The 15,404-nt window shown below is 38.3% G+C and overlaps 1 protein-coding gene across 1 annotated transcript in view; it reads right to left on the bottom strand.

The window, feature by feature from the left end:
* The window catches only part of unc119a2 (unc-119 lipid binding chaperone a2), a 20,494-nt gene extending 5,090 nt beyond the window's left edge, over positions 1 to 15,404 (bottom strand). Inside the window, exon 1 of the mRNA XM_027019132.3 lies at positions 14,733 to 15,404. Coding sequence (XP_026874933.2) covers positions 14,733 to 15,045 — 313 coding nt within the window. The 5' untranslated portion in view covers positions 15,046 to 15,404. The remainder of the gene's footprint in view (positions 1 to 14,732) is intronic.

Genomic DNA, 15,404 nt, shown 5'->3' with positions numbered 1-15,404 from the left:
ACTGTCAGTCAGCACCACCCAAATAAACATCTCCATGGACAGTGAATTGATGTCAGATTTATATAATCACAAAACACTGAACAGAAGTTTATTAATATACTTTAACTTTTGAGTTATTTGATGAATGTGTCATTGATGTTTTTATTTTATCTTAAAAAACTGCTGCACTCACTGCTCACTTTATTAGAAATTTTGATTATAACATTTATTATTAGAAACACCTTGTAGGTGTACAGTTAAAGACTTATGGCCCATCTGTTAGTCATTAAGTGGCCAGTGAATGTAAGTGTTTCTAATAAACTGGGTAATCTGAGTCTGTTTGATGATTCTATCCATTAATGTACAGTTGGTGAGATATCACATTAGTTGAGGTTCTGTTCATTGAGAATTAATTATTAATTAAGAAGGAACAGAAAAAAGACAGGACACATACAGTTGTGGCCAAAAGTTGAGATTAGCACAAATTTTGTTTTTCAAAGTAAATTTTTATGGTGGCAATTTGCATTAACTCTAGATTGTGAAGCATGATTAGATGAATTGCAATTAATTGCAAAGTCATTCCTTGCCATGAAAATGAACTTTTAATCACAAAGATTACTGCATTCCAGCCACTGCATTTCAGCCCTGCCACAAAATGGCCTGCTAACATCATTTCAGTGGTGATCTTGATAGCTCAGGAGAAAGTCTTAACGAGGACAATACAGCTGATATCACCGTCATGCTGATTAGAAGAGCAGACTTGTGGCTTTAAAAGGGTGGTGGTGCTTGAAGGAAATATGTGCAGTCATCATTGCAGCGCATCAAAAGGGGCTTCACAAGCAAGGACATTGCTGCTTGTAAGAAAGCACCAAAATCAACCAATTTATCAAATCATCAAGAACTTCAAGGAGAGAGGTTCAACTGCAGTGAAGAAGGCTTCAGGGTGCCCAAGAAAGTCAAGCAAGCACCAGGACTGTCTCCTAAAGAGGATGCATCTACGGGATTATGTCACCACCAGTGCAGAGCTTGCTCAGGAAAGGCAGATGTGATTGCATCTGTATGCATAGTCAGACAAGGATTTTTGGAGGATGGCTTGGTGTCAAGAAGGGCAGCAAAGAAGCCACTTCTCTCCAAGAAAAACATCGAGGACAGACTAACATTCTGCAGGAAGTATAGGGACTGGACTGGGGAGGTTTGGGCAAAAGTTATTTTCTCTGACAAATCCCTCTGCAGACTGTTTAGGACATCTGGACAAATGATTGTCCAGAGAAGAGAAGGTGAGCGTTACCATGAGTCCTGTCTCATGCCAACAGTGAGGCATCCTGAGACCATTCATGTACGGGGTTGCTCAAACTTTTGCGTAAGAACACTGCCATGAATAAGAAATGGTACCTTAACATCCTCCATCAGCAACTTGATGCTTCTTCCAGCATGACTGAGCACCATGTCCCAAGACAAAAGTGATGACCAAGTGGCTTGGTGAACAAAACATTGAAATTTTGGGTCCATGACCAGGAAACTCCCTGGCTCTCAATCCCCTTAAACCTGTGGTCAATCCTCAAAAAGATGTTGGACAAAAACAGAAACTGATCAACTCCAAGCACTGATTAGGCAAGAACGGGTTACCATCGGTCAAGATTTTGCACAGTAGCTTATATCCAGCATGCCGAGGCAAATTGCAGAAGTCTTAAAAGAGAAGGGTCAACACTGTAAATATAAAGTCTTTGCTTAAACTGGATGTATTGGTCAATAAAACGTTTTTGAAAAAAACCTATGAAATGCTTATAATTGCAATTCACTATACCACATAAACACCTGACAAGGATCTAAAAAAAACTGAGGCAGTAAAATTTGTGAAAACCAAAAACTGTCAGTCTCAAACCTTTTGGCCATGACTATAGATGGAAAATTTGCCTACTGTGTCATGGTTTTACATAACTGGCCTGGCTAATGTAATCCTAGACAACTTGGATAATATAAAATATTAGAAAACTTTTGTGACTTTGCTACTAGCAGAAAACTAACTGGTATGATATCTTAAAGCAACAGAGCACAAATAGGACTACATCATGATATTGTCACAGGCATGAGCTGAACAACCCTTTTCTTTAGCTTTTGCCTGTTTTTGCCTGTAACACATGACTTGTTTTCAATTTAAAAATAGTAATGCAAGCTCCAAATATTGTTTCAAACATATATTTCTGTTGAACCCTTTTCCCAGCACTTAAAATACAGAAAACCACTCTAATTTCATGTGTCCTTCAGACATTTCCAAGCAATGCAGTGGATGTTGGTCCAGTGAAACTGGGATTGCCTAGTTGTCTTGTGAATATTGGCAAGTTCTTATAGCAAAAAAACAACAACAAAAAAACCCAAAACAACAACTTTGATGCAGCTTAGTATAAAGTGTCTATTACTGTTACTTAGCAACTGGCAATCACAGGAAGGTCACAGGAAGGACATAGGTAGATATATAGTGCAGTATACTGTGAAGAACACAACTTGTGTCCCTGAGGTAAGCTGCACCTTTGCACATAATGATTTGACCAATTGCAGACTTGAGGATACTGCACACATACACACACACACACACACACACACACACACACACACACACACACACACACACACACACACACACACACACACACACACACACAGTCCAGGTCACAGCGTCGGTCTCCACTGGGACAACCTTCCACATTCTCTCTCCATTTCTTTTCCACTCCTCATATATTTCCAACTTTTCATATAACTTCCTTTAAATGTTTACAGCTCTTGGGAGTGCCACATCGATTACCACTGCTGTTTATGGCATGCTATCTACTATTACAATGTCTGGATGGTTCACCACTACTTGCTTATCTGTTTGGACCTGAAGGTCCCAGACGATCTAAACCTTGTTAATCTCTGTGGCTCCTCCCATTTGCACTTGTGGGTGTTCAGTTCATACACCTTGCATATATGTTCTTGCAAATGATTCTTCCCATTTCTTTGCCTCTCAGTATATGATTTACCTACCAGCATCTTGCATTGACTGAAGTAGTGCTTAATGTGTGGACCTTTGCAGCCATGATTAGTGCCTGTGCTGTCTTTCACTCCTGCCTTCTGTAGCAGACATTGGTAGGAGTTTCTTACATTAGCTCAGCTCCCTCTGCTGACAGTCGGTGGTACATTCCATGGAGGGACTTATCCTGCAATGGAACCACCTTTGCTTCCATGGTGACCATATCTCATTTCTGTCTGAGGCACTCCCTCATCAGCTTATACTTGGGGGCCTTGGATGTATTAATGGATGTTGTGTGACTCACCCTGAATAGTGGATGTCACATTTTGTAGGGCTCCTTCCCACCTCCTTCTATCTGGTGTACAACCTTTGAGTTTTGGATCTCGAGTGGAGTGCCCCATGTATACATTGTGAGAAATTTTCTGGTCATGACAACAGCAGCTTCAATCTTGGACAGCTTATTGTGCCTACTGGATATCTAGTGATTAGCACAAGTGTTTTTGATCTCATTATTCCCATTCAACTAAATCTTGAGGACCTGTCTTACCCTATGGGGGTACTTGAATGTTGCTTTAATTCCAATTTCTGCTTTATGGTACTTGTGTGATTAGAGAATGCTCACATATTTGCAGCTATCCAAAGGCTTCCTTATATGGCAATTTGATAGTTCAATTCCCTGTCCTGATCATGTTTCCTCTTTTGTTTTTTTCACAAATACATTTGTATATACAGAATTCAGAAACATTTAGCTTGCACAGCTGATAAAGGCTCTCTATCCAAAACATCCTGTTTAGCTGGAAACTTTATGTATTTCACTACAATTTTTAATATCTCTACATCTATTATTATAGTACACTGCAGTTATTCACTTGGAATCTTCGTCATATATGGGCGGTGTATATAGACAATAGACAGTTGTGCAAGCAAAGTGCTAAGTGCAAACTACAAAGTTCTAGGAGGTGAAATTAGTTTATTTTTTAATTTTAAAAAAATAGATGTTTAAAAACATAACATTCATTCCATGGAGTACTAAAGTCCCAAGAGTGTAGATCAATTATTTTTCTTTGAGTTTCATAATTTCACTGCTACCATAGCATACCAATTCAAACAGATATGTTATTAATGCAGTATCCGTTAGCATTAAAATGCCATTAGAAACAACAAATCCTTCATTCCGATGGTTCAAAGGTGTTCCAAAAATGAACAACAAGTCTTCTCTTGGTTTCTCAGATGTAAAGCAGATTACTTTTCTTGCAAGAAATACAATAGACAATTCCTACAGTAATGCATAATGGGTGATAACAACTGAACCTACTGTGCTAGTTAATTTAGTAGCTATAAATTGTCTTGATGTCAGGTACACATCTAGAGCAGTTACAGGCTACTGTACAACAGTTATTATTTGACTAGACATTTCTCATTTTCATGTCTGATTTATTTTTTATTGCATCTGTAGGAGATTAGTGGATGATCCTTAAAAGGGATGTGGTCCCTGCATCATCCTGGAGGATTCTGAAATGTCTAAGTATAATATTAGCCACTGTTCTAGCCAGAGGAATTCTTGTCTTAGATTTTATGGGTCAATATGTCCATTGTCTGAACAGGTAAAACAACCAAAGACATCATCCATGACTTCCTTAGGAAACCCACAGTAAAAACCCACATAAAAAATTAATATAGGAAGAGACAGACACACAGAGAAAGCTAGTCATATGTGCTTCTGAAGAGCAAAATGCTTCATGTATAAAACCAAAAGCTGAATATATAAAATAAAAAGCTAAATACATTTGCATTAAAAAGATTTGCATTCAAATATGTTAATAGATATAGAGGGCAAATTATCAAACAAAAACAGAGCATGAATATATCTGTTCAGTGTCTTGCACATTGCTATCTTTTATATGATACCAAGTGCAACAATAAATATGTATGCTAAATTATCCTCTTTTGATCATTTGAGGTAATTGTCGCTCTTTATGATAAGACACCTGTCACAATGTTCACTCTTTTGTTCTCTCTGTTATGTAAGCCCACAGGTACCTGTCATTGGTGCCGCACAAGGCCAGTCATTCTGCGCCTGGAGTCTGTACTTACTCAAAAGCGCCCTGAGTTTATTTCAACGCAACGAGCCATTACGGCCGAACTGTCATCTTTTTGTTTTAGAGTTTCACTGAAGTCAAGCTGTTGTGGAGAACAAAGATTCACCAATGTCACAATACCATTTCATAGAATGTGAAACACATTCAGTTTAGCATCATTTTAGTGGGCATGCATATATACCAAACTAAAAGCCATAGGGCATCAACAGGTCAACAGTTTTGTTTAATCCACTGTAATGTAAAACTTTTTCATACCAGTTGTAATGCAATTTGAGCTCATTAACATAACCATAATAAACATTAATTAAAGAACACTGTTGTGAAACAGTACAGGAGAATGCACCTCTTATTTGCATTTAAAGACTGTCCAAAGCCACTATTATTCATTGGGGGGGGGGGGGGTTAAGTATTGTAATATATGTGCATCAACAAGACGAATGGCCACAATATCACAGCTACAAACGAAAGACTGAAACTTGCCAGTGTGTACACAATCTTGACAGACACCACCTTACTGAAAGGTAATGGGAGAGCAAACCAGAGGGGCTGTGATAAAAGTCCCACTACTGCAGCATATGCCACAGTTCTGTGGCCTTGTTTGAGGTGATGTTGGCTGCGTTCCCGTCTTTCCGCCGTGACAGAGCCGACTGTGCCGACCTGCACTATCGTTGTCGCAGCTGCCGACGTTTGACCACCACTTTCTGTTTTTCACACTCTATATGGGGCTCCCACACCTCGGTTCCCACTGTGTCTAATTTTATCACTCCGCTACAAATGGCAGTGACATTTTGTGCTCATTGCCTGCTGGTTTCAACCAAGCAGTAAACCTGGTATTCACCATGTACACATGGCTGAATGTACACTTCCCCATATGAACCTGGCTGCTTTTATCATGAAGACTTCTAAAGGCCACAAATTCATTTAATCAAATATGATACCCATTCTTGCTGTGGTATTTGCACCATGAGATGTAACTCTCCATCTCATCTCAAACCTATTAACTAATTCCCACTAAGGAACTTGCATGACACTAGTGTAATGCCCTGATATAATCCTTAACAAAATTATACTGGAGAAATAGAAAAAGTGGAAGCATTATACCATATACTGCTCTCCATGGAATATCAGAGAGCTTGAGAAGGAGACAGAAGGAAAGCATGGATGAGTGAATGAATGTAAAAGCATGAGGTATAAAGCAGTATGTAATATGCTAGCAGGACAGAAGCAAAGGAGGAAGAGACAATGACTACACGTGTGTGTGTGAATGCGCATGTATGCGTGTGTATGTAGGCTTACGTGTGTGTCTGTAAATAAGTAACATTATTTTGGGCATACATTGTGGGTAGTTAATCTTTTCTTCTCTCCCACTCACAAACATGTGCCTGTATACACACACACACAAAAAAAGGAAACCAGGACAGCAACACGTTGTTATCATAACGAAAATGAAATCTCAAAATGTATAATGCCCAAAAACATTGCATGGAAATAGTTGTAAATTGTCATCAAATAGCCAAATTAGTTTAATCTGGACCACCAAACTCTGTCTTGCTCACTCTCCACACTATTTATACATATTTCAATAGTGTACAGTCTACTGTATATGTAATTTGACTTTTATAACACTTCACAGACCTTTTATGAGGCGATTTAAGGTCCATGATGATTTGAGTGCCATGTCGTGGTAAATGAGAGCCCTCAGTAAGCTGCCTATGACAAGAATCTGATATCAACAGGAAACACAAAGGAAGAGCCATCTGAAACATTTTTAATGTGTTCATCTCTCTGTCACTTTCGTTCTCTCTCCATCACACGCGCGCACACACACAACCAGTAAAACAGAAGTTGCAAAACCTTCATGCATTTAGGTTATTCACTCTATAGGCCTATATCTCTCCAAATAGTCTGAAGAAGGAAAATAAGCATGCATGCATATTCAACACAGATGCGGTAGCCTGGGCAGCACCAATCTTCACAAACTCCCAGCAAGACCAAGTGTTTAGCACATCTACATGCAGTAAGGGGTGGCAGGCACTACATCTGTAATTATGCATGTGACTATTCATGTACATGCAATTTCTTTTTTTCTGTAGTTCTATAATGTCACAGAGACAAACAAGAAAAGTGACAGACTCCTACAGTGTCACTCATTGTGAACTCACTTTTTCATGATTCATCCAGATGATACAGGGTGATGATTCATGGTGTGATTTAAGGCACCAGTGCTCTTTTCACCCCTATTTCTTAACAGAGACTGGTCATTCAATTCCCCCAAACTGGAGTTTAGCAAGAACTGTTAATATTCTGTCCCAGCATATTTTCCCAAGAACTGATGTGGGCATAAGGCAACGTACACTATACACATATCATGGTAGCCTATATATCACACTCAACACAGTGAGATGAACAGTAACATACCATACTAGCCTATATATCAAACTCCACACAGAGAGATGAATAGTGAATGTGAATATACAAAGAACTTTGAAATCAATATTCATCAAGACTAACATGAACTAACGCTCATTAGGTTTTCAAGTGTTTCTGATGTTCCAACATGATTTTATTATATATATATATATATATATATATATATATATATATATATATATATATATATATATCTTTTAAAAAACAAATAAATAACCAAGTTCATTGGCTGTGGGAGGAAATGGAGAAAATGTTTACCTCAACAATGAAAGGAATCAGTTGTGTTATGTGAACCTGGCTGAATGTTTGCTTGTAGTTGTCATTAGTAAATCACTTTAATAAAAAGTGAAAATAAAGAAATCTTTAAAAGTGGCATCCATAGTAGCAGAAAATTGTTTTTCTTTCCATATTTATCATTTTTTAAAGGAAATTCTGTAGAGGCTTCTTGATTGAGAGATTTACTTCTCCCACTGAGTGGCACATGCCCATGAGCTATATGATGTTCTCATGTAACCTGGTTCTTCTCTGTCAGATATCCAGCTTCCTTGTTCTTCTCCACCCATTTTCCCTGCTGTCCTCTCTTTCAGTATGCCCTCATTCAGATTTGGACTCCAACTGCATTTCTTTCTCATCTCCTCAAACTGCCCCTCCACCCTGTCCTGTCACTAGCTCTGCCTTTTTGGGGACCCCTAGTCATACAGCACAGAAGATACAACACTAGCTTACTAGTCATTTCTTTTTTTAATAGCTACATGATAGCCATGGTGTGTTGAGACACACAAGTGCTGAATGCTAGACATAAATACAGGTTGGATATCACAATTTATCAATGACACCTTTAAACATGCTTTAAACATAAAAAGATGCTTTAAACATAAACGTCTTGAAATCACAGTCATGACTTAACACAGAACATCATGCTTCCTGAAATACTCTGCTGTCCACTAATCCCAGTAGAATCCTATTACTTCTTGCATGGTTATTCTGCACTGTGTACAATATAAACCTCATAGATTATGTGATCTGAAAAAAAGTGTGTCTTTTCAGGCCACTGGGTTGCAAAAGAATAGCAGCCATTTATAGGGCAGTAAGCTGGCAGATTAGCCATCTGGAGCTAAGAAGTGCTGATATAGTTATAAGCCACAGGAAGCCACAGGTACACCAGGGCACAAAGCTTGCCCATTTCTCAAAGGCTTTTTCCTTCACAATATTCAAATGGTAAAAAGATGATACCTTAACCTGGCAACAGTCCAAGGCTTCCCATTTAAACCTGTCCTTTCTATAATGAGCCCACATGCTGATACAGCCTAATGCTGGCACATTTAAAAAGAAGAGCCTTGAAATGGATTTTCCTTCCATGCAGTTACTGTCAAGGTAGCAACATGGTGAATTTTTTTTAAAAGCCTGATATATTTGAGTCTATATAGTGAATCTGCATACTGCGCAGCATAGTGCCATCTTTCAAGTGCGTGAGCCTGCAAGATTGGAACACAGTGTGACGGGTTCATCAGATGTTGATGAGAGAAAAATGTATGCTGGAATTAGCAAAGGGAACAAATTGTTTGAAGCTGCAATTCATCAACACTACTCAGGTATTAAATATATAAATCACACTATATTGAATATTGATAATGCATGGACTTATGTTCCAGATCAAAACACTTGTAGATGAACAGCTACAAATGCATACAAACATATTTGAATTCAACTGCAAATGAATCTGTCAAAATTTTCCTTTTTAAAAAATTCAACATCTTAAAGTGGTTTTGTTTTATTTTTTTCAGTGTGTTTTAGGATGGAAAAAAACAGTCCGACCTTAGTGGAAAATGTTCACAAAACCAGTGAGTAAAATTACATGAGGCAGATATCTGGAATAAAACCAATAAACCACAGATACAATAGAAAACAGATATCTATGTTAGCCAGAAACATTAAATTTACTTAATTATACAAAAGTACAGAGTTCACAGTTTATGTAATTGTCAAACTAATTGGACACTTGGTAGATATAATTTCAAAATTTGCATTTGTCTGTTGTGGAGTGAAGGTTCAAAGTCTCTTGTAAGTATCCAACTTCAAAAACTGAAATATGTGTATTTTATTACCCTTCACCTGTGATCACTGCAAACAATGGGCCATATTTCACTGCAAGGTGTGCATGTCAGAAAAGGCCACCTGATCAAGGCCTGATATAATCTCACACAAAAATGCACAGTAAAGGGGATTTAAGCCTTCACTAAACAGCAGCCTGTAGTAAAACAAAGGAAGCAGTAATTATTGGTGTCCATTTAGAACAAAGAGACGAGCAGAGGAAGGCATTCCAGCCCACTGAAGCTGAACTTCTCTAATCTAGTTTAGTGGTGGGAGCAAATCCATTTAATCAGAGGATACGGCCAGCACAGCAACATGAGCAAGCTAAATGAAGGACCCATGCAGTCAGCACACAGAAAAATAAAAAAACAAATCATACCAGAGAGCAATGGGAGAGACGGGAAGGAATAAAGTGGGAAAGGTAGTGAAGAACGATTCCACTGGCTACTCCACAGAGAGTGTTGGAACATCCAGAAAGTGCACGCATACCCATCTTTGTGTGTTCATAAGATAAGCCACGAATATGAAACATTCCTCAATGCTGATGATATGACAAATGGCAGTATTCTAATAAGATGGCAGGAAAGCTAGGCAGTGTGCCAGGGCAATAACTGACAGTGGACTCAATGCATCTGGCATCGAAAAGTGGGCTTTATATCGATGCTTTGTTAATAATGCACCAGTGGCCTAGGATGTCTGTGACAGAGCTTCTGCTGTCATGCTTCATAAAGACCTTACTGTGTGGCATTATGTAGCAGTGTGTACCTTTCTATATTTCTGAATGCATGTTTTAGGCTGAGGGGATAAACAACAAACTAGTAGTGTGTGTTAATTTATCTGGTCCTGAAGATCAAGGAGATGGGGATCCAGCAAAAAGCTAATACATTACTTGACAGTTGAAAGTGAAATAAACAATACAATTCAACACAATTATTCAATTTATTATAAAGTGGGTCATACTAACTAAAATCTAAAAGTATTATGGTCAGAGGAAGTCCATCTTTTCTCCTTCTAACAGTACAGCAATAAAATGTACTGCAAGAACAGGAAACAAAATAATAAGGATATCCTCTTTTCATCCTGGGATAATACACATCCAATTATTATTGAAAACATAGCAATGGACAAGAACATTGTAGTACTTTTTAACACAAAGATGGAGATTGATGAAGCTATAAAATCTTTTTTTTCCTCCCATTTCTGTAATCATGTGTTGAAAATATTTATTATGGCCCTTCTATCTTGCAGCTCTTTAAACATTTTTAGATGTTATTTCTAGGAACAACAATTGCAGCACTAAAATATGACCTCTTTTGCCATCCTGTGTGCGCTGCACAGGGAAAAGGAAATCTCATTCAGCCATAAAGATGAGGGACAAATGACACACTATTCTAAAGTCTTACATTTAGACACTACATTGAAAAGCTATAAGTATTATATCATAATGTAGTCTCTGGTCACTAAATCATCTGCTTAGATCACACAGAATTCATAATTCAGCTCCTGATTACACAAATACTGAGGATGAAAATGCTTTATTGTTTCCAAGGTGCTGGTTCATTCCATAATGTTATTTACCTTCTTCTTTACAATTTGGAAACACTCTCATTCTACCCTGTATTCAACAGCTTTCATGACTGATTTTTTTTATTTGTCCAAAAATATAGTCTCTTGAGGCTGCACAGATAACACACAAACAAATACAGCAGTGTTGTGGACACCAAAGACAATGTGCAACACTGTCAGTTCCAATCAGCATGGACTTAACCCTTGGGCCAGGTTCATTATGGTGTAGCAGACAGGCTCCAGACTGGCAGGCTGGATTAGTCCCAGTATGGCACTCAGTTTTTGGGCCTTGAGGTGAATTTGCTCTGAACAATTTTTTTCCCCAAATCTGTTTGAGAGTGCAATGCAAAAGATCTGTGTACCTGCATTTCTCAAGACGTTCTTTGAATTTCACTTTATGCACCAACCCTAAAGCCCATTTAAGATAAATCCACTATGTCAGTGATTTATGCCAAGATCAAACCTGGATAGTTGGGTGCATGGATGTTTTCTCCTATATATTGCATTCATACTACCAGCTTGGTTCATTTACAAATAAAAGTAACCTCTGTAACAACAACACTGCAAAATCCACTTTGATTAACCCTTTTAAGTAACAGCATGTTTGCATTCCTTTAAAGCTAGGTGAAATATATATGAGGAGTGATGTCAATATAAATCTGCCAGATGAACAAGGATTAACACCTTAAAAAAGATTGTTAAATTAACTTAATCTGATATGAGGATTTGTTAAATCTTACTAAAGCAGGCTATGTTATTATATAATTTGCCAAAAAAGAGGAGTTCTGTCCAATGCCCTAAAATGTGCTCTAAGGCTCACTCATTAGGGAGAGGTGATGAGGGCTTATAGTCCCCACCTTGAAACAGGAGATCCTGTTACCACAATAAACTCCAGGTGTATGCATCAGGGATTAAGGTCAGTAGTGTTTGGCATTAATTCACCAGTGGGTCTAATAAAGGAGATATCATAGTGGGTCTTCATCCTCTTTTAGCTGCTCTTTTTAGAAATATGAATTCTTGAACTGCTTCATAAATTCGTGCATGCAGCTTGCATGCAGAAAAACAAATATCACATTTTCAAAAGTGTAGACAGAAGATTTCCTATTGTTAGAATGACAATTTCATTAAATCCTTTTAACTTTAATAAATATCTGAAAATTTTAAGAGCATTTATTTAGAAAGTTGGCATTTTGAACATATTAGTGCCAAGTACTGAAAAACTTCAAAGTGAGGTAATAAACATGTTAACACACGGCTTTTCCATCCAATTTTCAGGGACTGCGTACAGTGCACATTTTTGCTCTGTTTCAGCTCTAAAGCACCAAAGACAGTTAATCAGGGCCTGCAAAGTGCAGATTACCTGGATCAGGTTTGCTAGGAAGTGGAAATGAGAATATGGAATTGCTTGGGGTCCCTAAGGACCAGATTGAAAACCCCCATGTACTGTTATACGAAACCCAGATATAATACTTCCTTTCCTGTGCTCAACCTATATCTAGATTACTATGCCTACATTTCTGATTCCTCTTTCAAGTCACACTGGAATATATGCTTCTTCTATATAAAAAGATGACATAACATGACATGAGTCCCTAATAACGATCGTTACCACTGGTACCTCACAATGAATGTATATTAGTCCATCAATATATTGACAATAAAAGAGTCTTCACCTTCTCCATTACCTGTTAATTAGCATTTTCTTGTTCTAGACATAATTTCCAGGAAACTAACATCTAATATTTAAATATTTCCTATCTAATAGTTCTCCAACATCTCTGAAAATAATCACTACAGCCATTCATGTATAAAGTTCCTAGACACCATTAAGTTGAACATTTTTTAAACAAATCACTGACATCACTCAGTACCATACTAAAGAAGGTAAAGTGTTTCCAAAAATGATACTCATGATGCACTTTTCCAAAGAAATTATTTTGATTATTGCAAGATAAAACAGTCAGATCTTAGGTCTTTCAACCAGCAATTTATAACATTGCACTAGAATTATATGGATTATGATTAGAATATCATGGCTTTATGTTTTGTCTCAATGGATACCTGTGCAGTGGGTTAGGGTGTGATAGGGAGGTATAATAGTACATGGGTGTTAACTCAAATGACATTTACAGCAAGTGAGTGAGCATGATGCATCACATAGCATAAATTACATTAATTAATGAATGGATTGGCTGGGGCAAAACAGACAGGCCTAAGGATATATGGCACGTTTATTGACACCATTGTGAAGGGACGTATTCTCTGGGCACAAATAACACTGGGAAACAAAATCTTAACTTTTTTCTTGCTTCACAAACTAAAATAGATGTATCTTATAGTGCTTATAGTAGAATCAAATCTGGTTTTAGAATTTTTTTGTTTGAGTATTTTGGTTTTTAAATGACAGGGTAATTAAGCTTTACATTAATCATGCATACATTAATCTGAAAATAAGGCTGTTATTACACATAAAATTTGTACAAACTTACTTCGAAAATGTACAATGTATGATTTTTCCCCCCTTATACTTGACCTCAGGAATATCCCTCCTCACTGTCCAGCAGTGCTCTGTCAACATAGAGGGGATCCACATTCTTTGGTACCGCTTTTTCATACTGTACATAGCGACATACGAGTAGACTGGAACAACAGAACTATGTGTGCTAGAGAAATTCTGAAAACACATTTAGATTCACTGTGCAAAAATACACAATAAACAAGTATTTCTTGCAGGAAGTAAAATCACTGATGACCAGTACAATAAAAGCTTAGAAGTACATGTAGTAGGTGTTTTCTAAGCATTCATCTTTAAAGACAGTGATGGAGGGCCTTCTTACCACCTGTTACCTAACAATTTGGGACTGCAAGAATGGACAGTCTGATAAGGCTGAATATCGCTGATCCTTAAGAATGATCCCTGTGTGTGTCATTGTATTTTAAACTGATCTGCAGCCCAATTTGATATAGCTGGTGATATACGACCCTGTTATTCATTACAAACTGATATTATTTTCTGTATCTTTGTATTATTCAAGAGAGACAAATAGCATCTGTTGCCTGAGCTATACCAGTAGATTTGACTTTTATCATCAAGGCTAACACTTCTACTCTCACTTCAACCAGGTCTGGATAAAAACTAACGCTTTAGGTAGATTTTGGAATAATAAGGTCACCAACCGAACACGTGCACAATCGAGTAGTCAAAATTATTGTTTAAAAAGCATCGTCTAAAACCAAGAAATATACTACACATGGTACTTCCGTGTCATCAAAGTGACAGCGGATAATTCTTTAGAAGATTTCGATGGCAAGCCACTGGCTTTCAATCACTTAAATTCAATGGTATCTAAGGCAGCTTGTACATGACGCATTTAAAACAACCATAGCCAAATACATGTTCACTAACGGCAGTAGGCTGCTACAGCAGCGGTATCTGAGCGCCGTGTCCTTTGAGATGAGAAAATGAACACCCTTATGGTGATAAGGCACAATCGCAATATATTTAAGTCCTTGACCACAACTGGTGTTTCATCAATCAAACGTAGAAACAGACTGCTTACTTTCGGTGATCTTCTGTAATCCTAATACATCCTCTGGCGTAATTATCGTGTTGGCAAGCAATTCCTCCTCTGTGGTAACGGGTACCCCCACGTCGGTCGTGTTGCAGCCCTTCTTGACTTTCATGGCCTCTGCTGAATTGGGGTTCGAGTTCGGCTTTCCGCCGCGGATGCTGTGGCTGTTGGTACTGTGATCGATGTCTCCGCTGCTTCTGCTGCTGCTGTTACTGCTATTGCAACTGTCGGGATTAACGCCGCCGGACTTAGAGCTCGATGGGTCCTGGCTATTGCCTGTGCTGGTACAAGAATAGCTCATTATCCGTCCCTCCTCCCACTGCCCCTCGGTCTAGCAAGATACAAAACAGTTACCCTCCCTCACCCGTAGGGCTGAGCAGGTCGCCCGTTTATTAAAAACCTTAGATCTCCACTCACACGATGTACGCACGCACAGTCACACTTATCGCCTTCCCAGCTACCACGCTGAAGCCGAGGGTGCACTAGAGCGCTGGAGGGGGTCGCTTATCGTTAAATCGACGAAGTCACCCGCGCGCAGCGGCAACATTCGCCGTTTGATGAAAGTCTTCATCCTACTGTGTGTGTAAACTGCATGGAGTAAAGTGCAATAGCCTCCCACGAAAATACGTTGAATAAAACCTTTTGTTCTATACCAAATGT

This window comes from Electrophorus electricus, chromosome 8 (genome assembly GCF_041902795.1).
Source record: "Electrophorus electricus isolate QZ-2024a chromosome 8, ASM4190279v1, whole genome shotgun sequence".
Classification (NCBI taxonomy): Eukaryota; Metazoa; Chordata; class Actinopteri; order Gymnotiformes; family Gymnotidae; genus Electrophorus; species Electrophorus electricus.
This window is presented reverse-complemented; position numbering and strand designations above follow the sequence as displayed.